The sequence below is a fragment of the Ylistrum balloti genome, unplaced genomic scaffold (assembly GCF_031769215.1).
Source record: "Ylistrum balloti isolate Yb309-2 unplaced genomic scaffold, AGI_CSIRO_Ybal_v1 Utg370342, whole genome shotgun sequence".
NCBI classification, from domain to species: Eukaryota; Metazoa; Mollusca; class Bivalvia; order Pectinida; family Pectinidae; genus Ylistrum; species Ylistrum balloti.
This window is the reverse complement of record NW_026782246.1, coordinates 417,742-444,631: the sequence shown is the minus strand read 5'-3', so window position 1 is coordinate 444,631 and position 26,890 is coordinate 417,742. Positions and strand designations below refer to the sequence as shown.

Below are 26,890 nucleotides of genomic sequence, written 5' to 3'. Positions count from 1 at the left end.
CGAATTCATCAAGTCGAAAGACTTGGAAACATAAATCAAACTCATTATATAATACATGGGATTAAAATATGTAGAACTGTAAATAATCATTCACATCATTGACGAAAAGAAAAAAAATGTATTTGTTTGTTTGCTTTTTTTACAAAGTAAAACATTTGAAAATGTGTAATATATTTTTTATGCTTTTGCCAAAAAAGGAACATCGACAGAGATACTCAGAGTCTGGAAAGAGGACGGTCGAGTGGTCCTTATAGGATCTCAGCTGATGTTATCGTTCGGGAGTGCTACAGCACCGTTAGTGTTTGCCCCTTTTCTTGTCGAATACAACGTAGCAGATGTCTTCAACAGTTCCTCAACGGCCACCATAGAAAACAGCACAACGGAATATGCGTTACAGCATGAACTATCAAACATCTTTATACCATTCTCGATCACATCATTGATGTCCCTTTTTTCAGCGATATTCTTTTTTGTCTTATATCTGAAGTACGACAGAACATTCCATTGTCCGGAAAAGAAGAAATGCGTTGTAACACGAAAAGTGAGAAAACTTCCTAAACCACTGAAAGTCATAATAATCCAATTATTCGGGTTAGTCTTATTTCTTTTTGCAGTGGTGAATGAAGTGTTTTCGGGGTTTCTTGCTACATATTGTGTTCAGTACTTCCGATGGTCTAAAAAAGACGGGGCATTTGTAACATTCTTGTTCTTTCTTTTTGGCCTCATCGCTCAGTTAACAGGTGTCCTTGTAAACAAATGGGCGAACACTATTATCTACACAGTCGGGAATTTCATTTTAATATTCCTATCAATCCTTGGAATGTTGATAGCGTCAGTATATAAGCTGGATGCATTAGCTTGGATTTTCGTATCGGTATTAGGTTTTGCGAAAGGGACAACGTTTGCGCTGATATTGAGCTGGACAAATGACTATATTTTACCTATGACGGGAAGGATATCAGGATTTTATTATGTCTGTTTGATGGCTGGAGGTGCAATTAATCCGGTTCTGTTTGGATATATAATGGAAAACATAGGACTAATTTGGTTTTGCCATGTTTTCGTCATAGAATCCTTTATCATGCTCATCATCATCGCCTGTCTTGCCGTTGCTACTAAATATGTGGTTAAACATTTTGGACATCCTTTGTATCATCCCAAAACTATCAAAGAAGACGAAATCGTCAACTCGGATCCCCGGTAAATCAATCAGGTTGAACAACAGCTACTGAAGTCAGTAACGTACTGTATCGAATGCTCTTGGGTTCAATTTTGAAATATTTCAAAATATAGATAAGGGCAACAGCGTTCGTGAACAACAACAGATTCTTAACACATATATCTATTTAAGAAAATTAAATCTTAACAAATTAGTCCTTACCAGATACATGTATATAATACAGATAGTGCTTATCATTAAATTCTTCCATTTTTATCAGCTGGTACTCATGATTGCAATATGGATACAACATAAATATATTTTCAATTGTTTCATTTCTGATTTTTTTAATTAATTTGAAAAATAGAAAATACTTGAATCATCACGCATACACCTTTACGTTCCTATATTTGCTCACGGCTGATCTGTTAGAGATAATGATTACATATTTGCTAATGACCTTGATATTTTACATGGAAACGATATTACTTAACCTCGGAAACATAAAGACAACCTTGTGTAATCGAACTAAAATTAAAAGTGGTTTGAACTTTGCTCCTAATATTTTTTTCTAATAAATTCATGTTTGTAAACCTTCCCTGCGATCTATTGCGACTCATATCGTTGGTGTGGTCACAGATGAACTTGGAAAGATTAAATCGTATTAGCTTTTTGGCTTTTAAATAAAATACCTTAAAGTATAAGATGATAATCGTTTTTGTTTCTAGATAACTATAAATAGAAATCATTCTTATAAAAAACGTATTTACGAAAAGATATTGAAAGAGACACATATCTTTTTTCTTCTTTTAAATTTTGACTAGTTTGATGAATTTTGAAGTAAACAAAGATAGTACCTCCGCTGCAAAACACATGTAGATACGATTTGAGTTTTTGGATGGTTTCTTGATGTCATCAGTGGGACCAGAGCGTGATCGAATGACGAAGTTGTGACCCAATCGCCTTTCACGTATGTACACGTAAAGGTTTTTGTGAGTTTTTCTCGATTTATCCTCAAACGGTAAGACACTTCATAAAATTTGCCTCAAGAGTAACTCAATTCATCACCCCATGACATCGACAAAAGCAAGATTCCATGACAACTACACCATTCGCAGTGTATAAGAGCAGTTGTTGTTTGTTTATCACGGTTTTGCGTGTTTTGACTTTATTCGTATACTGCAAATCACTTATTATTTGTGTGGGATTTATTTTCGCATTAATACTCGAGGAAGAGCAAATCGCGAATTTAAATCTCTCGCGATTATTTGTACGAATCTCTTCATGACTTCCTTGTTATTCTGTAGTTAACTTCCTTTTACATTCATTTACACTTACGTTTGATTTATAAATACATGATCATCTTTTTATCACAAACAAATCTGCTAGACATGTATCACTTTAAAGTTCAAACATCTTTAGAAATTTGTGCTTTGAAACGACATTCAAATATACAGCATTAGGTCAGGGGTCAAGAGGTTGAGCACGTGCGCCACAATAGATATGATTGCTAATTCCCGATGCTATATTGGTGTTGGAAAATTGCTAAGATATTCAAAATAACAGTTTATAACATGTAAAACATATCTCATTGAATTACAACGCAAACAATTGGTGAAACCGTAAAAGACATTACCGCAGAGACGACTACTGTATAATTAGTATTAACACGTTAGGAAGTGTAATGTACTTTAGTAAAGAGAACATTACGTTCACCTCTTATTTTCTCATAAAAAACTTGTCAATTAGTCCAAACTGAAACTGTAAAGTGACACCTGTTTTTATGTATTTTAGAATGAAGTTTAATGTTATGACTGGGACGACTGCATCGAGGCGTTAATGCGTTGCCAGAGACCAAAGACTTTACTATGACTCATCAATTGTTACGTAGCTGTTGGTATACTTACATGTTCCTCTTGATAAAATCCATGAGAAAAGCATTATTTCAGTCTCAAGTAATGTTATATCATTGATTTAAGGTATCACTTATATCAATTATTCGTCACAATCTTATTTAACGCTCTGTTTGAAAATACTTAATGATTGGCTGCTTTACATATCTATTTGAGATCGTTTGGTAATAATGTAAGCCATGTTGGTGCATGTTATATAGTAATTTAGTAGGTAGTTTAATTTGATGATTTCCAAACCATTTGTGATTAAATGTCGTGGGATGTCGATACTAAATAGTCGTTTCATTTTCAATTAATTTATATTCACAATCAGTTAAAACGAGGGGCTTAATATGAACAAAAATAAGATTCATACGGAATTGATTGAAATGTACGAAGATGATAGCATTAGGTGTTCAGGAATGGTAAGAGTCTTTTGCTTTATCAGCGGTAGAAATGTCGCATTTTTTATACAAATATGTTAACAGCAAAGCAACGCTCTAGACTCTCAATTGTGTACGCGATATATCAGCCTGCTTTTTTTAAAACTTTGATTAGCGACACATTTCAGCTCAAGCAGTAACAAAAAACTCTCTTTTTCCTGATGTTATCACGTTATTGAAGATGGCCCTATTCTGTCTAACACTGAACTTTCAAAATCTCAATTTTCCTTCAAAAACATATCCGTTAAACGTAGGGTTTTCCTCGTATTAATTTTTTTTTTCCATTTTACACCGTTTTACTTCCTTTCAAAATTGCCATCATACTACCCTGAATGGTTTACTATTTGCCATATGCTAGAGCCTTTAGCATTGTTCAAAGAGGTATCATCTCACGCCTAACTTCATCAGATACTTCAACAAGAAAATGACAACATGTTAACGAAACCGTAATTTAAACACACATTAGATATGAACAAAAGACAAAGGAGTGCCAGTTTGGGCCTTCTGACCTTAGATTAATGTCATGTCATTACCGCCTGACCTCAAGTTTTTAATAGACAAAAAATAAAAAGTATTCGTCATGGCCACCAGAAGGCCCACACTGTGCCGGCACTCCTCCTTTACACGGAAACCCTTGACAAAAAGAACAGTTGTTCTGAAAGTGTTAGCGTCTGATGCTTCATTGAAGACATTTACTTTGTAAATCTTGGTCAATTCAAATAACGTTCAGTTCTCAAGTGAACTCCAACGAATAACGATGCCATTCGACATGCAGCAGCTACAAATACTGGTATTGAAACACCAAAGTCTTTACATGATGTGTACCAATCACAATACCCTAAAAACTCGAAAATAAAATGTGGCTTATTTTTGTTAATAGTAAGCAAATTCAGGCATATTGCGGTAAGAACCTGTATGCTTATTTTCACTTTTTGCTTATTTTTTGAGGCCGGCATGTTTTCAAGTTTTTAGGGTGATGAAATATTTCCGAAGTATAGGGAAACATTATTGGACAACGATATATGTTAAAATATATTTATTTAAAATTATGTATGAAATAAAATGCATACATGTGTAAAACGACATGGTTAATATCTGATTAAGTCGATGTTGTACAGAAATGAATTTTACAATTGTCTATATCAAACAGTCAGGTATAAATCTACATATAGAGTTAATTACAACGTAATTGACTTTTGGTGTTTTGGAGTAATGGACATCTGAATTACAACATTTTGATTTATCACAATCGAGTGTCCTTCATGTGTCCCTTTTAAGTGTTTTTTAATACTCGAAAAGTGCTTTTATATTATCTTGTTTAAGCGTTACATTCAGTAATTCTAATTTATATCAAATAAAACTGTAAATGACATAAATCAATCATTTTCAGTAATTCGTTTCTGAAAATAACAAAAGCTATTGATTTAATCATAGTTGTAATGTAGTTATATTAAGTCCTACATTCGTTAATTCAAACAGTCGGTACCTTATACATTCTTTAATAGGGTTTACCAAATGATAAGGTTTTCTTTCACAAACATATTGCAAATTCTTGGAGACGATTCTTATAATTATCGAAGAGTAGAGTTAAATACTCTCCTCGAAATTGGATAGAATGCATCTCTGTTTCAGTGTGTAGCACCGATTAATAAAAAAGTGCGAGCTTGGCCGAAATTGAAGTTCGAGAGATTTCAAGAATTAAGAATGTCCAGCATGCTGTTTTGGCAGAGTATAACATGATATGGTTTCTACTGCATGACGTCAATATTGATACATGTGAATGCAGTAAGAATAAATGTTCACAGTCACATTAGAATGGTAGAAAAAGATATGTATAGAATTCGACCAATGGTCATTATCGATCTTCAGGAATGAATCGAACGAAATGGAAACACTGATAAAATGTACAGTATAGAATTCTAGAAAACATCTTACACATGTGAAAATTGACGTTCACAGACACTTTGAATTAATCTGTATCAATGTAATCAACGTTTGGAATAACTCTTCATTCAACAATGGTACAGGTAAATCAGATTTAAACTTACTTAATCTAACATACCAAACGTATGAGTCCAAACTGAACACATTGTAAATTTTTTAAAAAATGTTTAAACATATGTAAAAATGCTCAAAAAATACACTTCCCTGATTAAACATTTATGTACATTATATAACGGATTCATTTTGACATCGTTTAAAAATTGAAATGCAATTTAAGAAATGCTCAAAATGTGAAACTGAAAAATACGCAGGCACATTTAAGGAGCTAAAGACAGACTTACACTGAAATAAATATACAATTTTAAGTCATATACCCAAAAAGAATGTGTATAAACGGGACTTGTTGCCAAATGTCTTTCATATCTTATCTCCACATAATAAGACATAATGGAAATAAAAATAGGTAAAATGTTCTATATATATTTATACTCTATGCCATTGAAAGTGTATATAAGAAAAAGTTGCTTTATTTTTTCATTTTCATTTTCATTACATTTCTATATAAAATGACAACATAGTTGCACAGATTTGAGCAAGTGACTAACTTTATAAAATGGTCAAAATATATATCAAACACCTCTTAAATATTGAATGTAGGATTTATTGGTTTTTGATAAAATGTTAACTATTATTTACATAACATATATTATCACATACATTATCGACCCACAGAATAAAATTTAGATCCCATATTTTAACAAGATAATAGTTCTTCAAAATGGTCGTCCAATTAATTACCATTCTTGACCTTGTCGACAGCATCACTTTCCTCCATCGTAGAATAGTCCTGAAATATTTCAAGAGATAAGGTGCAAATATCTCTAAATATAATACTCGCAATCACCATGGTGATCAGTTAATCTCTAAATATAATACTCGCAATCACCATGGTGGTCAGTTAATCTCTAAATATAATACTCGCAATCACCATGGTGATCAGTTAATCTCTAAATAAAATACTCGCAATCACCATGGTGATCAGTTAATCTCTAAATAAAATACTCGCAATCACCATGGTGATCAGTTAATCTCTAAATAAAATACTCGCAATCACCATGGTGATCAGTTAATCTCTAGATATAATACTCGCAATCACCATGGTGGTCAGTTAATCTCTAAATAAAATACTCGCAATCACCATGGTGATCAGTTAATCTCTAAATAAAATACTCGCAATCACCATGGTGATCAGTTAATCTCTAGATATAATACTCGCAATCACCATGGTGATCAGTTAATCTCTAAATATAATACTCGCAATCACCATGCAATCACCATGGTGGTCAGTTAATCTCTAAATAAAATACTCGCAATCACCATGGTGGTCAGTTAATCTCTAAATATAATACTCGCAATCACCATGGTGATCAGTTAATCTCTAAATATAATACTCGCAATCACCATGGTGATCAGTTAATCTCTAAATAAAATACTCGCAATCACCATGGTGATCAGTTAATCTCTAGATATAATACTCGCAATCACCATGGTGGTCAGTTAATCTCTAGATATAATACTCGCAATCACCATGGTGATCAGTTAATCTCTAGATATAATACTCGCAATCACCATGGTGATCAGTTAATCTCTAAATATAATACTCGCAATCACCATGGTGGTCAGTTAATCTCTAGATATAATACTCGCAATCACCATGGTGATCAGTTAATCTCTAAATATAATACTCGCAATCACCATGGTGATCAGTTAATCTCTAGATATAATACTCGCAATCACCATGGTGATCAGTTAATCTCTAAATAAAATACTCGCAATCACCATGGTGATCAGTTAATCTCTAAATAAAATACTCGCAATCACCATGGTGATCAGTTAATCTCTAAATAAAATACTCGCAATCACCATGGTGATCAGTTAATCTCTAAATATAATACTCGCAATCACCATGGTGATCAGTTAATCTCTAAATAAAATACTCGCAATCACCATGGTGATCAGTTAATCTCTAAATAAAATACTCGCAATCACCATGGTGGTCAGTTAATCTCTAGATATAATACTCGAAATCACCATGACATTTAGTAAGTCTCCAAATATCATATACGTTTTCGCCAAAGTGGTAAGTAAATTTGCAGATATGATACTCGTTTTCACCACAAAAGTTTGCGTGTGATCACAGTAGGGTTTTAATGAAGAATTACAGGAGATGACATTCTTCATACTTTAAAACAAACCAAAAACTTTAAGTAAAATGTTGGCGAGACCCTCAGCTCGACACTACTCCCTTATCGCTATATCATCTAAAAGTAACAATACAGATACCATATGTATTAAAAGCACATTAAGTTTTTGAAATATATTCTTTTAATTTCACATTGGTGTAATAAATTCGTTAACTTCATTTGGATCACCTCATTCCTAATAGAACGAGGTGTTCCGAAAAGGCCTTGTGGCGATTGTATTCGAAATGTGACACAAGGTAGACAACTGCAATAGCACAGTCAGAAAATGACAGAAAACTAAAATAACTGAACTATTATCTTGTTTTCGAGAAGGCAAAAGATCTCCGACACCATTAGCTGAGATAGGGAGATAGAAAAACCCGATGATACCGAAAATACTCCACTATGTTACTGAAAAGGATCAAGAGTTAGTGTGTATGGTTGGTAATAGTGACTGATTTAAATGCGCGTGGTTCATTTACCTGATTTCAGTAATTTTTTTAAGGATAATAGTTAAAAAGAAACATTAACATGAAATAAGAACGTATCTTAATCCTATCAAAAAAATACAGGATACGAATAATCAGATTTTAAATATAGCGTTTCGAAGAAATATTTGAAACAACTGAAACTTGAAAGTGGAAGAACAGAATGTACTCCTGATAACGATATAAGATTTAAATGGATTTTGTCTTATTAGTCCGCTATTTAACTGTTCTACAAAAGATTACATTACATAACAATGTCTTTGACTTGGAAAAATCAAATAACAGGCTTTAAGTCTAAAACAACATCGATGCAGCGTAACTATGTCACAGGTAGATAAATTCATAATATTTTTACAGATTCCATAGGACATCAATGCCATTACAATGAATGAAATCTACAAGTGCTATATTTAATATTTAACAAACAGAAACTAAATAACCAATTTTTACTGTTGAAAGTAGATAGATAACATTATATCGACAGTGTCTTGTAATTATCGTTAGATACATTTCACCTTGTTCAAGATATCTCTGTCTACAAGACACAGAGGTGATTAGATATTTGTTTGTGCACTGTCTATAAACGTAAACAATATATATTTTACGTCAGTTGCGAAACAAGCTTAAAAGCTGATGTTCAGTATTTTTGTTAGCCCGGTTGGGCGCGTGCGAGGGGTCTCACGGAGGAAGAAACCGTATTACCCAGGAAAACCCTCGTGATCGAGCAGGTGACCGGATATGTTTTCCGTTCCGAGAATCGCCCCCCCGGCGCCTAGGTGATAGGCAAGTGCACCATCACTGGGCCACCCGACCACTTCTGTACTATTCGATTATTCAATACAGGGACTGAAGAATTGATGAAATGACTAGCTCGCTCCTCTTAAATGCGTTCTCCATGCGATGTATTCTAACAGGTTTGACACTATCAACTTTACATATCTATTAAAGACAAAAACACCTGTGAAATGCGAGAGAACTATCTACCTGCAATACTTGCTGTCATAAAACACGCCACATTCCCAGCGATCATTGCTGTCACCACCAGTTTGGAGAGGTCCGACTTCCTAGAGGGCGCCATGGCTCCTAGCGCTCCAAGCATTATTCCCATCGAGGCGATATTAGAAAAGCCACAAAGTGCATATGTAGATATAACAACGGCTCTATCCTGTAAATACAATAAAAAATACAACTGTACGAAAACATTGTACACAAATATTTAGCTGATTTAATTTTTGTGCCATATTTAAGAAAATTCCTGCAGACATTTTTTTCACTCCTATGATTAAAAAGTTTACATTAACAAAAATCATTATTTTGACATCCAAAGAAAAACCATTTGAAGATCTTTGAATTTTATGATAGTGAATTCGTAATCATATAGCATGGAAACAAGTTATCCATTATAGGACAATTACAACATATGCAGATCTTCTCATTGAACATTCAACATACAACTACAAAGCGCGATGTTTATATATGAACGTAGTAGTATAATATAAAGATAGACAAAGATGCACTTCTGATGTAACATGTGGTTTCAGTATGTATAGTGTACATAATCAATCGATCGATCCATCGATCAATCAATCAATCAATCAATCAATCAATCAATCAATCAATCAATCAATCAATCAATCAATCATTTAATCAATCAATCAATCATTCAATCAATCAATCAATCAATCAATCATTCAATCAATCAATCAATCAATCAATCAATCATTCAATCAATCAAACAAACATTCAATCAATCAAACAATCAAACAAACAATCAATCAATCAATCAATCAATCATTCAATCAATCAATCAATCAACCAATCAACCAATCAATCATTCAATCAATCATTCAATCAATCAAACAATCAAACAAACAATCAATCAAACAATCAAACAAACAATTAATCAAACAATCAAACAAACAATTAATCAATCAATCAATCAATCAAACAATCAAACAATCAAACAAACAAACAAACAAACAATCAATCAATCAATCAATCAATCAATCAATCAATCAAACAAACAATTAATCAATCAATCAATCAATCAATCAATTTTACCGATAGTATTCCTTTAGTGAGGGTAATGTTCATATCTTCATAAACGATATCCCATTTGTCGTAGTGCCACGCCCCTGTATGGTTCACCTCGCCCCACATCTTGGTGACAGTGGTGGTACCGTTAAGTCCCTCGTACCAGGTTAGATTCTTGGCGTTATTAACGTAAACAGATAGTTCTCCATAGGCCACGAACTCGTTAAGAAAGGTTTTGATGCCTATCAACTCGGCAACCTTTCTACAGTCATGCCCAACCGGGACTCCCATCATGGCGGCGATAGGGTAGAAAACATAGGAACAGATAAACTGTGAAGCATAAACATCAGACAATTTAGAGTTATTATCGTAACGATTTTTTTTGTGATTAAAATATTCCAGTTTTTGTTTAAAAGCAGAAATTTAATATTTTTCATGGAAATCATGGCATAACCAAAAGTTTTTTTTCTGTCAAATCTTATCAGTCAATCCTGAACAATTATTATTATAACTATTATTAACTATAGATAAAACCACAGTTTGGAAAAAGAAAAAAAAACTTACTTGAAATGTTAATCTTTCAAAATCGGGTTCCTCAAGTCCTACTCGTGACCCAAACCAATCAAGCGTAGCATTAACAAACTCTAAAACTGCAATAAAAGCGATCAGGTTGGCGGCAATGTTGGCTATTAACTTGATGGATTGGGACGCACCATTTGAAGCAGCCTCGATAACATTTCTTTCGGGACTGTCAATAAAAATAAATATAAACATGTTTTGTGATTCAAATAATTCAAACCAGTCATTTCCATTTTTAATATATTGTTACACCATTAAAACTACCTTTCCATTAAATTCCCATTTTATTTGTGTTCTATAAGATGAGAGTTTAGCGAGCCTCAAATAAATTCATGACAAGTTTCATGAATTTCAAATTCAATTAAAATTGATTGAAGATTTTTTGTACTACATAATTGAACTGTAGCTGTATTTTAGCATTTTATCAAAATGATATAAAATCCAAACGGGTGCAAAGATCGCCTTCTTTGATGACGTCAAAGTCTGTTATACCACAAAGTTTTGACGTCACAATGAAGCCTATGGGAACCGTGTGCCAATCACAAATCCGCAAGATACCATTACACATATGGACATAACAGACAGCAGCAGCTGTGACTGTGATTACATTTTTTCATTCATTTACGGTAATCGATACTCAATAATAAAATTACGTTTAGAAGAGAAAAAAATACCATCGTAACCAGCGAATATTGCACCGATTGTTGTAGCAATACTGACCCCTGTTCCATGTTATACACCTTCTTGGGGTCAGACTTGCTTCCCTCAGTCTCCGGACATATTAATTTCGACATTGCTAGGGCAGCTGGAGCAGACATGACAGAGGCAGAGAGGAGATGGTTAGCGGGCACCTGTATTACAAGAGTAAAATTGAAATTATTAGTAATTATTAATATGCATGCATATTGGAAAACAACGGGACATTACGGAGAATGTCAACAAAATCGTAAATCAGATTAAAAATCGATAAAATGAATGCAGAATATTAACAAAGCAACGATTTAAACACCGATTCATAAAAAGTAAACGGAAAATAATAGTCGATGACAAGAAGATGGGAAAGCGTATTCCGCTTCATCGACGATACCCACCATGCAAATACAGGTTAATGCAAGTAAGGAATGCAACGTTCTCTAAATGAGAAGCGAGTTCATTACAACGAAACCATAAAGAATACTAATGATTTTCGGAATGAGTAAATGTCTCTTTTGACGAGAATCTGAATTAAATTTCAAATCTCAAGAATGTTCTATTTAGGACGAAAGTGGTCAAACTCTGCAGAATAATGTGTGATTATTTAAATAGTAGTGTTCATCTGTAAAACATCAAAGATAATGTCTTCCTCGTGAATAATGAAATACAAAAATGGATCGACCAGGATATTATAGTAATAATAATCATAAAACGTAAGAACGAATTTATTTAACCTATATTCCTATAATCTGTTTAAACTTTACGAAATGATAATTTGACAATGAAATACATTTTACGTAGAGTTATATATTCGGGATATCACAACTGAAAGACGACCTCACATCAATAGCAATGTACGCAGCCATGACACTTCCAGCTATTGTGGCGAACCCTCCAGTCAAAACTGCATGTAATTCTGAATTGGTCATGTCCTTCAGGAAAGGTCGAATGAGCAATGGAGCCTCGCTCTGAAATAGATATGGTCTTTTTTTTAAGATATATTGTTGAAAACAGATGTAAAATAAATGAATAAAGATGAATTTTAAAGAATCCTTACAGGTATTTACATGCAGAAAATATCACTTACCATGCCAAGCATAAACAAACAAGGATGTGGCCACATAGGCCTTAATTTTTAGTTGTAAATTAGCAGAGGTTATCAACCATTTGGAAATTATGGTTCAGCAATTCAGACTTGTATGAAGTATGCGTCCTCAGAATGATGTCAGTTGATACCAAGATAAACGAGCTACTGCTTACACAATCTTCCATCCTGGAACTGGAAATCCGAGATTTCTCCAATCAAAGTATAGGTAAAAGTTTTATCACTTATACTTTGTTTGGTGAAATATCGGGTTTCCAGTTCCAGGATGGCTCCGTATTGAAAATCTTCTTAATGAAGGCAGCATTGCATGTTGTCAGTGCCACGCCCTCTCCTTCAAATGTTCGTTTAGAGTATTGAAGCTCAATGAATGTACACTTCGTGTGCCTGAACTTTAAGTTTTCTTGGTTGTTTTTAAAAATATGATATTTCCTTAAGAAGGAAATAAGTTTTGATGATGATGATGATGATGATGATGATGATGATGATGATGATGATGATGATGATGATGATGATGATGATGATCGCTAGTTTGTCGCATCAAAACCTGATGCCGATTTATCCAAAAGAACAAAACACATTGTCTACTATGTTCGGTGTTGAATGCTACGATTTTAAAGTGTAACAACATTAATGTGTTGACAGAGAACAAAGGTATTGATAACGGTGGGCGTAATCTTCAGTGAAGCTATCACAACATTTCAACATCCATCCTCGATACTTCAGGGGTTACGATCACTTTCGCTCTCTGCACCCCTTGGACATGTATGTAATGGCAAAATTGAAAGTTCCGAGTGCAACACATTGTGGACAAGACGAAACACAAATTTGAGCCATTGATTTACACCAAATGAATTTCGAGGTTGCATAGCGGTGTAACGCAATGGGTTTTAAGTTTGGTGTCGCTCCTGAGTAATTTTCTAAACGAACATGTCAGACTATGATTGGTCTTTTTTTCTCCTAGAACCAATCAAATCGATGCACAAAACCTGCATAAATATTGCGTGTTTCATTGTTATAACATTACACTCACAACATAGATAAAGTATGTATTTGATGACGATGATATTTTTCCTGTTAGATGACGATGCCACATCGTAACTTACCTGTCCGATGAAGATGTTACCGGCGGCGTTAAGGGACTCGGTAGGTGAGGTTCCCATAGACCAGGACATAAAACGGGCCAGATACCGAATGATAAACTGCATCACTCCAATATAATAGAGCACAGACACCGCCGTGCTGAAGAACACGATCACCGTCAACACCTGTGATAATAACGAGAGCCCATAGAATATTCTTAAATACTTGTATGATACGACCATTTTTTTAGATGGTTCATTTTTTCGCGTTTTCACCAATGGGTGTAAAAATGTGTATCTTATCATCTTTTTTTTTGGTGGTTTTCAAACCCCGTTATTGATGCCAAATATAACAACGTGGTTTGGTTTATTGTTATTTTATGGGTTTTTTAAATGCCAAAGCCATATAAGGACGTGCCAGGTTTGAGTGTTGGAGAAAGCCGGAGAAAATCCACCAACCAGTGGCCAGTACAACTCGGACTGCCCAACATAAGCTTCGAACCCGTAACCCAGAGGTGGATGGCAAGTGATAAGGACGGTTAGACGCCTTACCCACTGGGACTACAAGGCCACCGCGGCCCCAGCACACCATGCATATGATAATCTTTACATTAAGTGGAATTAAATTACACTCTAGCAACAGGAATTATAACAATCAATTGCTAATAAAAGAATTGAACACGTATATATATAAGGCTATGTCATTAACAGGTGGTGAAATATCTCACTTGGTATAATGCGAATGAAATCTATGTTTGGTATAAAGAACTGCATTTGATACAACAACATGTAGGTTGTTGATATTAAGTGTGGCTGGAACAATACCAACTGTACGACACTCATAGTTCATGCTAAACAGATGACTGGCAATAGAAACACAATCAAATTTTTTTTTATATGAACCTCCAATTTACTTGCCTTAAAAGCGAAAAAATGATCTGTGTATGTACTCCCAAACACGAAGATGGCACCTTTGTCGGAGTAGGCGAGGAACTCGGACACGCGAGCACCCAGCCATAGGAACGCTTGATACCCGAATGGCCATCGTAGAATCAGGAGAGCAAAGAAAAACTGAATGACCAGTCCCCAAAACACTGGACGCCATTTAATCTGAAAGATAATCAATGTTTTTCTGTTTTATTTGGTTACTCTTTCTTGAAAACGTCATAATTCGGACGATTGTGCAAAGGACACGGAAGTGAATAGCACCTTTCAATAAAAATCTAAAATTAGATACAGTAGGGCTAGATAATGAGTTGACCGCATTAGACAGCCGTTTCCTCCTTCTAGGACTCGTCAGTAATGCCGAGGGTATGCATTTGGGAGTAAAAGTAGCGAGTGAGAAGAACCTAAATTGATAGGATGAAATATACAATTTTTTAACGGGGAGGCGTATTTCCTATAATTCAATAAGTTTCATAATTTCCATCCGATAATTCCAAGAGGAAGGTCAAAGGCATATGAATAGTCTTAACTGTGCCATATTTCCTAGTGATGAGCAATACTGGCGATTATTTGCTTACTATTTCAAAATTCGTATGCATGACAATTCTGGTAAAAAAATACAGAAATATAGATAGTAATATCTTTTGAAATTACAGAGTATATTGTATGCAAATGTTACTAAACACTATTACGAACTTGTCACATTTCTTCATCCGATCTCTTTGTAAAGGCCGCTTTAGATTTTCGATGTTTCCTCTATTTACCAGACTTGGTCTACAGCAATACTGAGTTGTGTTCTATATTGTATACACGACACACAAATAAATAACATTTTTAAATATGAATTTATCAATACTGAATATTGTTTAAAACTGCTTCACATAGCTAATTATAAAGATATTCAGAACTTTGGAACTAGTCGTGTGGAAATTCATGTGGTTTGTCTTACCTAATTGTTTATATTGTCGTTTTAACTTTAAACTGTAATGGGTTAAAGAACATGCACATATTCTGACGTTACATAGATCATAACATCCACCCGTATGTGATTTTTTTACCTGTGTAATATTTCTGTGTTTCAAAGTATGAAACTGTCCCGGAGTTCTATATTTGATAAGTGGTAACATTCTCTCTGCTTGATTTCTATATTTTAAAGTATAAACATGTGCAGGAGTTTTACCCTCAGAAAGGACAATTACGGTTACGTATCTATGTCGGATTCTTTTAACTGAAAGCATGAACCTGTGCTAAACTTCTATCTGAAGTGATATAACATTTACCTTTGCTTAACTTCTATCTTAAGTGATATAACATTTACCTGTGGTAAACTTCTATCTGAAGTGATATAACATTTACCTGTGCTAAACTTCTATCTGTAGTGATATAACATTTACCTGTGCTTAACTTCTATCTGAAGTGATATAACATTTACCTGTGCTAAACTTCTATCTGAAGTGATATAACATTTACCTGTGCTAAATTTCTATCTGAAATTATATGACATTTGCCTGTGCTAAATTTCTATCTTAAGTGATAACATTTACCTGTGCTAAACTGCTATCTGAAGTGATATAACATTTACCTGTGCTAAACTTCTATCTGAAGTGATATAACATTTACCTGTGCTAAACTTCTATCTGAAGTGATATAACATTTACCTGTGCTAAACTTCTATCTGAAGTGATATGACATTTACCTGTGCTAGATTTCTGTCTTAAGTGAGATGACATTTACCTGTGCTAAGCTTCTATATTAAGTGATATGACATTTGCCTGTGCTAAATTTCTATCTTAAGTGATAACATTTATCTGTGCTTAACTTCTGTCTTAGGTGATAACATTTACCTGTGCTTAACTTCTGTCTTAGGTGATAACATTTACCTGTGCTTAACTTCTGTCTTAGGTGATAACATTTATCTGTGCTTAACTTCTGTCTTAGGTGATAACATTTACCTGTGCTTAACTTCTGTCTTAGGTGATAACATTTACCTGTGCTTAACTTCTGCCTTAGGTGATAACATTTACCTGTGCTTAACTTCTGTCTTAAGTGATAACATTTACCTGTGCTTAACTTCTGTCTTAGGTGATAACATTTACCTGTGCTTAACTTCTGTCTTAGGTGATAACATTTATCTGTGCTTAACTTCTGCCTTAGGTGATAACATTTACCTGTGCTTAACTTCTGTCTTAAGTGATAACATTTACCTGTGCTTAACTTCTGTCTTAGGTGATAACATTTACCTGTGCTTAACTTCTGTCTTAGGTGATAACATTTACCTGTGCTTAACTTCTGTCTTAAGTGATAACATTTACCTGTGCTTAACTTCTGTCTTAGGTGATAACATTTACCTGTGCTTAACTTCTGTCTTAGGTGATAACATTTACCTGTGCTTAACTTCTGCCTTAGGTGATAACATTTACCTGTGCTTAACTTCTGTCTTAAGTGATAACATTTACCTGTGCTTAACTTTTGTCTTAGGTGATAACATTTACCTGTGCTGGATTTCGAGAACATATAAAGAAGACGAACACAAAGAAGACAAGTCCTGTCAAACTGATGAGATTCTCGGTGGAGTTGATTGCAACTTCAGCAATTATGTAGATGACTATGAAGAGAACAACAGCGACGACAAGTGCGATGTAACCACTGAAACAAAAAAAAAACCATTATACTGAGATTTCGTTGAAATTATCTAAAATATAAAACCAAAAGTGTCAGTTTTGACAAAACAAGACTTTTTTGTTGAAAGATGTTATCTTCCGTGTTCATTCGATTAACATTTTCTAGAATTCATATGTATCTAAAAAAGTTTACATGTGACTGACAGCTGTAAATAACCAATCGCCTGCTGCCAACGATGGTAAGCCTATAAGACATTTCTTAAATCGCATTAAGATGACTGATCGTCAATCTGTCTTATACATACATTTTAAGAACTTTTTCTTTCCGCTCTGGTTCCCATGGGAGATCGGGCATCCTGATTTTACCTCCAAGACGCTTACGACAGAAATTCCAGCAAAGTCCAATAACAAAAAGAATGGTGCAGACAAGAAGCCGGATTGAACCCTCGTCTCCGAATTTTTCATGAGCCATGGCGAATCCAAAATAGACGAAGTACAACACTAAAAGGATAACGTAAATGCACGCCCATATCGTATCACTGTTTGAACTGTAGGTGGTTCGCACAGACGTTTGGAGATGGTAGACAAATCCTGTGTTCTCTTCAACCTCAAACTTTGGGACATTGTCACCATTTGTATCGTTCTTAATCTGTAAATCATAGTACAAGTTAATTGATGTTAAATACAGTTCAAAAATATCAAAATAACGTTAATAATGTTAGAACGTTTATCCCATGGTTCTTTTGTTTCTTGAACTTTGACATTAGAATTGTCTATGTGAATATAAGTTTAAAATGTAGGTATAACATTCAGTTAAACTTGTCTTAAAGGTCATCTTTATGCAAAGGTCATCTGTCTAAAAAACTACTTTTTATTTCCTTTGTAATGCAATTTGTAGTACTCTATACAAAGGTCACCTGTGTATAAAGGACACATTTCTCTGCTTCCTTGAGTGGCCTTTATAGACAGGTTTGACTGTATTTAAATCCTAATGTAAATATCTGATTGCTAAACCTGATCTCAACATTCCGTTCATGATGTTGTTCCTTAACGTCATTTGCATTCACATTGTCTATAAACTGCAAATGGCAGCAACAACAAGAGAAACGACAAACACCTTACAGCCAATATCCATTTGTATAAGGGACACTACAATACCATGTACCATATAACATCGTCACCTACTGTAGCATCATGTCTATATCATTCCGGCAATTTTTATTTCCCGTACATGTACACAAACTTTACATTCCAGTTTGTAAAGTAACAACAATTCTGATGTATTCCATCTTTATATATCTTCTGCTTTTCTTTTTTTTCTACTTTAACGTTGACACTAGACGCATCTTACAAATGAGCTGGATTTTTCAGCAAACCTCCGTGAAAATTTAGAATAATTTGGTTATGACGGGTGTGTCCAACCGATTCCAAATGAAGGAATTTGGATTGGGAAGCTTCCGTTTAGATTTACAGTAAGAAATGGCACGGGAACCTGTTCCGAACGAGTTTTTACTAGAATGTGTTTCTATTTTCTCCTTCACCTACCTTTTGTTCTGCAATGGCCTCATCTCCCAGATCTAAGGCTATGTTGTCCCTGCCCCCGTTACTCTCATAAGCAGAATCGTTGTCTCCTTTGTGGTACAGGGGCTTCACGGTCCTTAACTCAACTCCGTCGGCTGCCATGACGGGGCTTCCTGTTAAATGTGTAGGGATTAGATACTTCGAATTAAAGTTGCAAATTTAATCAGAATGTAATTTACACTTCTCAAATGTTTGAAGTGATATATAGCTTCAAGTTAATGCATTTATAAAACGTGAGAATCCTGCAGATGGCGGGGATTATATCCGTGTTGTATCCCAATACATGTTTTAAGGGGTGACTAAATATGGGACACCCCCTCCCGCAGGTCGGGAGTACTTCGCTGATATCGTCTCTTAAGGGGATAGCCAAGAATCCAACTGCATGATCGTTTACTTCAATAATGGGGAAAATAATTTCCATATCGACATCAAGTGTACGAAGTAATTTAAGTTACACAAGTTATTTATTTTGTCAACAAATGTATTTTTATGTTATGTAAAGCATATCACATATGTTATAAGAACAACGAGAGGATTTCTCTAGACCTCAGGTGACCCTTTAGAGTTTTGGGTCTTCTGTTTAATTTTTTTTTTTTTTTTTTTTGAAGGAAGTCTACCGGACTGACATACCTCTACGTCACGTCTACATCGACAATCCCACCATAACCGTACAAATTAACAAATTAACGGTGGGCTTTATTTTCTCCAACTTTTCGAGAAAGCGTTCAACAATGCGTTTCGGGGTTAATGAATTGCAGTTGCGGTAGGTCAAGTTCTTAGATTGGTCGTCATATCACAAGGAGGTATTTCAAACGCATATAGCATAGGATTATTTTAGGTGAGGGCTACGATTGACTGGCGAAAACCTGAGGTGCATGGTTCGATCCCTACCCGGAGCGGGTTGTGTATCGTGTATCATCGACCTGAGTAGTCGTGATTGTATCGTTTACCCTAAATGTTCTAGAGTGCTTGCGACGACCTCACGCATGCTGTTCAGCGAAGAAGTCAACTGTCGCATTGAAATAAACCAGGAAAAAAACCAAGCGATTACCAACAAACATACTGGTTTTTCGACATATATTAAAAAGTATATATTCTGGGTAGATATCAACATTACCTTTTTTTCGACATTATACTCTATCCCGTATAGTTATCGGCATTCTTTTGAAGACAAATATTTCGAAATTCAGAAAGGCTGATTTTAAAGTCGACCTTTGCATTTTTCGTTTGACAACCTTTTTTCCTAAATATTTTATAGTCTGCTAATCATGCATACTGATAATTGAAATATAGAAAAATTCTAGTGCAAATTTTTTCCAATACTGCGTTTTGTATGTGAACTTTTCTTAATTGCACAATTCTAATATTTCAGTATATAAGACCCTGTTTTTTGTGCGTTTCTTATATAAAGCTAAGTATTTTCAAGGAGTTATCAATTTACACTGTTATTTCCAAGAAAACATTCTCATGAGTTGAATTTATATACAAACATATTATATAAATATGTCCAGTATCTAGGTTTTTTTGAAGTGTGTTTTATATATGCTCCTCCTCAGTCCTCCGGGAACATTTAAAATTATTGCCGTCGTATGGCATTGACATAATATGCATGTAAACCTTACAAAAGTCAGTTGTGTATTACCAGCCCATGAACTGCCATCGGCTTACGAATATTTTTTAAAATGTTACCAAAGGGCCTGTTTCCAGTAATGTTAATTCTCCATAGGAGCCTGCCCCCGTATAATTTCTTATCTAGCTCAACTACTGTTTTTTTCTTTTCCGAAAAATAATTTTACACCTTTCCGACACCCAGATTTCATAATTTCAGTGAAAATGTATTTTTATAAAGTTGTCAATTTCAGCATCAAAGACATAAGTTCGTAAATAAAAGAAGGTTATCTCGAAATTGTAATTCGTAACATATTATAAATTTCTTTTGATAAATATTTCCAAAACATCGTGTTTATTCATAAAACATAAAAAAAATATATTCACGGATGAAAATGCACTTGCAGAGACACAATTATGAAGAAAAATGCCAAAAATTTGCAATTTTCTCCCGTTATATAGTTTTGGATGCAAATTTCCATCAAAAAATCGGATAGAGCTTTACTTGTTTCATATGTGTACCAAAAATCAGCTAATTCCATGTGGTGGAACGTTCTCATATCGCCGCCTGAATGTGGTTGTAAATTGAAAGAAAAGGGGAAATGAGTAACAACCTTGTCTGAAACCCTATTATATAGCTTATTATATACAAACTTTTATATTGAATATCAGAGCGGATATTTTCATGACAGTTTTATGATGTAAAAAAAATTAAATAAATAAAGTACTATTTCCCCGTCTCGATCTTGATTACTTGAGAACCATTACGTGTGGAACGTATCAGATATCTCTGGCTCCTGGTTACATCGCCGAACATTTAAGTGATGACGGCGACTATGAGGTGTGGCTTTACCAGCACTCCCCAGACCTTCTCCGATGTCAAATACATTCTCGACACAAAAGCCAAACGAAATATAACGTTTGGATACGGTTCACCGTTTCACCCGATGTTGAGGCCCCAATAAAGGACTACTACTGCCAGTGCCCAGTTGGAGAGAGAACGATGGGAATGTGTGCGCACATCTCCAGTATCTTGTACTACCTTGGGTATTACAGGACGCTGGAGAACCCTCGACCATTACAACCACAGGTAAAGAAATTCCGACAAAACTTGAAATAGTTTTCCAAGTGGCAACAGAGTGCATATGTCGAAAGTATGTTTGGCGCTCGATATGAAAGATCCCCGTTACCATGTGACTAACCAAACTTATAGATATAGGTATTATACAATCGCCCGTAGCTATGAACACTCCCGTAAATGCGAAAACCAACCAAAATCATAAGGAACACGTTTTGTTTGTTGTTCTGTCTATTTGTCAGCCAATGTCTTCAACCACGGGGACTTACGAAGTAGCCATCTTGGATTTTTTTTATGAAAAAGTGTTTCTCTCACTTTTTTTTCATATCTGTGTACATATTCTCAACATACCGAGCAAATACTCTCGTTTTTTTGTTAATTATCTAAAGAAAGTCGAAAATCGGCAATTCAACCATAGGCTAATTCAACCCAACATTTGAAAATGTTCCACCACTTACATTTTGATGATTTTTCCTCTCATCAATAGCATATTACGTACTATTTAATAGGATAAAAATTGGTTTGCATCCAACGCCCATAAAAGGGTGTATTCTCTAAAAAACACAGTTTTTGCGTCTAAAATGTTATCATCGAAAATGGCATTTTTTGAGATTGTTTCTTCCATAAAACAGCCAAATGGCGCGATGGAAACATGATTTTTTGTCACAATCATGCCATGAATGTATTCTTTACGGTGACTATCATTTGATTAGATTTTCATTAATATTTTACATAACATGCACATTTTATCAACACTTAGACAGCTTCTGAAAGGTACAACTTTGAGGAGCCATAAAAAACAAACCAAGTGACCTAAATCTTTATACTTTATAGATTTGTGACCACAACGGCATGGGCAATGCACCACCAACAGGAAATTTGAATCAGAGAAGGGGGCCGTTTTGGAAACCGGCCCTTTAGAATGCCCTCCTCAAAAAAATGATAATTGAAAATAAGAAGTACAAACATCGTTTCTTGTTATTCTTTTCTGAATGACCCGCTACAGTGTAAGTTGCGGCAGATACTGACAAAATTTGACCTACATAAATTATAACTTAATGTGGTTTTATTGAAAAGTCGACATGCAATACGGAGTGCCTCGTTGTCTCATCTTTTAAGAAATATACATATTAAGCACAATGATTCACACAGTCAGTGAACAAAAGTCGTAAAGGGATATCTCAACAAAGAGTTCTTTCACTTCGCTGCAAGTATCTTTATCTTGGTTCAAAACGTGCAGGCCGTTTTATTTAGGATCAAGTTTACAAGCATGAATTGCGTTCACACAAAGTTATGTCGTTTTGAGATGAAGTATACTTGTGTAACCGGTCGTAAAGAATACAATAAAATTAGGTCACTCTTTTAACTACTTGCAAGCATTGTGTCTATCTAGACAATTTCAGACAAAATGATTTTAACATATTTCATAAATTGCTTCTAAAGACAAGAGACAGGTCGGACCAAAAGTGCAAAATACGAATAAAGCAACGAATTATGATCAACCAACGCAGATCTGATTCTTCAAACGAATCAGCGATAAATTATAGGTAATGTTTGTGAATTAGGTCATCTGGAGGCTTACTGATAATGGTATGTCTAGCTTTAGGAGACAATGCCCAACCTGTCGAGCTGACATTATACTTCTCTAAACAAGATATGTTATTTTCGAAAGAAGATATATATATATATATCTATAACCCCGGTTTGAATATTGATATTTGTTTTTTTCTATTGTGTATATTGTTAAAATAAATAAATAAACATATTAAAGCTTATATCTGACTCTCTCTGCTTTTGGAAATCAAAATATAATATATATCAGGATTTGCTACAACTACCGTAGGCAACGACAGGACAAGTCATGGTCACATGGTTGAAAATGTTTTTGTAGATTTAGCAAAGAATTAATCAAACCCATGAAACAGAATGACAAGCATGATATCTTCGTTCAGGCGTCATCGCGATACCGTTAAAAACCGGATAACTTTAAAAAAAAACACGAAGGATTTTGCGTGAAGATAATTATAAAAATATACGGTTGCCATCAAGAGCTTATTCAACAAAAATGTCCTTTATCCTGTGTGATTTATTATCGTACATATATCTGGTGTTCCCGTTGTTTTTTTAAAAACATCATATTTAGAATTTTATTGTGAAAACGAAACCCATGAGTCAACGTCACACTTGACCTCTCATTGACGACATCGTGCTATCCGTGTATATTGTATGCGTGCATGAGTACATCAATGTGTAGCCTTTGTAAATGCCAGCCGTAATGCACCGCTCTGCTAGAGAGAACTTCTCTCTCGGTCTACAGGATCTGCAATCTAAAGGATCACGATCCAAATGAAAGAACACGGCAATAACAAACATAGCATTAAGTCAATAATTGAACAGTTTACTGTGGTGTACTGAAGTGACTAAGGTTATTTACTTTGCCGGCTTCGGAAACGTCACATTGTGTGTGTACATATGTAGAGTAGTCTTAGATTTTTTTATCATTTTAATCGGTGAAAATGAAGAAAGAAATGTGACTAGTTTTATAAATCACATATCAAATGGAAACAAACAATAACAGATTAATTAATACAATCTTATTAAATTGCTTGTTATTTTTCGATGTGTCACATAATAATGCTTTGCATGAGTAATACTGATTGAGCATGCTCTAATTTAAAATGACGTACTATAATTTTTTAAAGTTCACGTTCTAGTAACTGCAGATACAGATTTGTTCAAAATATTGAAAACGATTCGTCTCAACTGAAATATAAACATCGCATCTGGATTTTCCAGTTCATTTGTCTATAAAACAACCCGCTCCATCACCCCATGAATTCGACACTTAAATACACAAGAATTTGACAAAGGTATAACAGTTATCACGTGATTATTTAAGACAACGGCCCCTTGCGCATATTTCTCAACGTATAATTATGAAGAAATATTTAACAAACCACTATGTTTATACATGACACATTCCAATTTTTTGTAAATTACTAACCCCCAATTCTTTGTGCATCGCTATGATGACCTGTTTACACTAGAACCGCACACCCAGCATATACATACCTTGTACAAACAGTACGTTACGTTTGCGTCCGATCAAGGCTTAACACAGCGAGTATCTTTCTTTGCGAAAGCTCCCGTTTAAAGGTCGAAACTGGTTTACAAGCTAACGTGTAAACTTTCAAAACAGTGCATTTTAAATTGTGGATAAATGTGCATTTGAAATATACGAAACAAAGCACCTACCGATTTGCGTGTTGCTTTCTCTCGAGCTCCGTAAATCCTGTTGATGACAGGTATTCCTCAAGTACACATCGGAGTAAGAAAACTACCTGCGTGTACGGCGTCACGCGTGAATGGGCAGTCTAAATTTGAGTCGACTGAAGTGTGATTACCGTGACCGGTTGTTTACAATTCACAGTTCACGGCCTTTTAAGTGATAGTATGAAACTGCTATAAAACAGAGAATACAAAGCCTTATGATCGGAAATAGTGAACATTTAGGGACGGAGATATTTAGCTTAAGGGTACATGTGTAACCGTTGAATTGCCCACCCGACAGCCGCATGTACCACGTACTCAGTAAACAGAACTTTAATTATCTTTGTAGAAAGGATGTAGATCTATCAATTTGATAAATGAGTTCAAGGTTTAATATTTGGACGTCAGCACGAGTAACTTGGAGTATTGACTCCTTACGAGCCGCCTTTTAGATTGAGCAGAGCCTTTCTGTCGACTGAGCCGATTCAATTACCGCCTCACACCTTATATAATGACAATTCGACTTTCTTTTGTCCATTAACCTCTTATGTTTCTCGATACTAAGTCGACTGAAATTAGAATATTCTTTCCCCACGAATCGGTGAACCAACATCATCAGCCATGGTTATATTTCGAAAACTCTGGCAACTTGACTGCCCCTGGTCGTATTCAAACTCGCTGGTACGAGTTATCTTCTTGTTCGAGTCGAATCGGGGATTTTAACAAGTTTGTGCCATCTTTGGAATTTAACCGTTGTTTGTTTTTTTAAGTTACGAGGTTTTTCTACTTCAAAAAAGCCTGTGTCCAATTAAGTATTATTTTTAGATCGCTTGGTCCGAAGCTGTAATATGGAAATATTTGAAATACTCAACCTATAGGACCAAGATGAGCCGTACGGGCCCTGTGGGCCTTTTGTAACTTAAAATCGATTTATTGACGTAATTGCTCCTACAGTGGTAAAGTTGGGTTGGTGAATGCGTCGTGACATCTAACCCCACACAAAACAACAACATTTTAACCTTATCTTTCTGAAGTTTGATGACTAATGTGATATTAACTTGTTGGCTATTTTTTGTATTTAAACACAATGCTGCAAAAGACAAAACACCATGTATAGTAGATACTTCAAAACAGAAAAAAAATTGCCACAATTCAGGAACTATTCTCGAACCCTGTACCGATGCATCAACGCTTTCACTAGTGTGAGAATTCCATGTCTCGAAGCTTGCAGTGTAAAAGAGAAACACATATTCAGCCCCATGTTCGTGAGATAAGAGAATAACAGAAAAAAAACTTCGGTGAAAGACTATTAAATTGCAAACACTCGCCACATCTCGTTTTGACCGGCATAATGGTCTCCCAAGATACCATGAGACATACACCAAGGTAAAACCAAAATATGAAAGGAAACGTTGTCATCCCATATAGTGAGAAATCATTCAGAAGATTTACCGTGATCATGGTATTTCATCAGCCATGAGACCTCATAAGACTCTTCAAAGTACCCTAATCCACCAATAGAATAAAACACCCAAAATGACCGTAAAAAAAATGAAAAGAATATACAATGCAAGAACTGTGACGTGTTATATAATGGAGAAACAGACAGGAGATCCGAGGTCCGACTAAATGAACATAAAAAGACGCGCAAACCCTAGAAGACAAACGATTCACGAGATCAGAGCGAAAACATTCTCGGTCCAGATCAATAAATCGGCACTTACACAATATTCCACGCAGCAAAAATCATATCATTAACTTGGAAAATTCCAAAATAGTTCAACAGCATTCTCAGACTTTCTGCAGACTCACGCACATCTATGATCAATTGTTAAGCAAAATCCGTGGCGAATCGACCACAATACACTGTTTCCATCCCGTATACACATTTCCATAGTTTTCGTCATCTCGTCACACTATTATCTACCATAGTGTACAAAGGCTTATAGCGTTAAATTGAGAGGGGATGTTTTAGCTTCAATCCAAAGCATAGGGAAATGTATGACAGAAAAACAGACATAGAATAAAGTAACGACAATGAATTACAGTAAAGATGGACTTTAAAGAAATATTTACTTAAAGAAAATAAAACTGATGCACATACATGCAATAACAAACATGTTGCCTT

The 26,890-nt window shown here is 34.9% G+C and overlaps 1 protein-coding gene across 1 annotated transcript; it reads right to left on the bottom strand.

Moving 5' to 3' along the window:
- Positions 1-6,222: 6,222 nt before the first annotated feature.
- On the bottom strand, positions 6,223-18,908 carry LOC132553626 (solute carrier family 28 member 3-like). The gene is made up of 11 exons (XM_060217884.1): positions 18,771-18,908; positions 17,531-17,874; positions 17,097-17,250; positions 14,578-14,769; positions 13,684-13,845; positions 12,318-12,443; positions 11,503-11,633; positions 10,768-10,951; positions 10,231-10,533; positions 9,154-9,334; positions 6,223-6,285 (listed from the first exon to the last, which is right to left on the bottom strand). Exons 1-11 carry the CDS (start codon positions 18,906-18,908, stop codon positions 6,260-6,262), a joined length of 1,941 nt encoding a protein of 646 aa, XP_060073867.1. The 3' UTR covers positions 6,223-6,259.
- Positions 18,909-26,890: the final 7,982 nt, after the last annotated feature.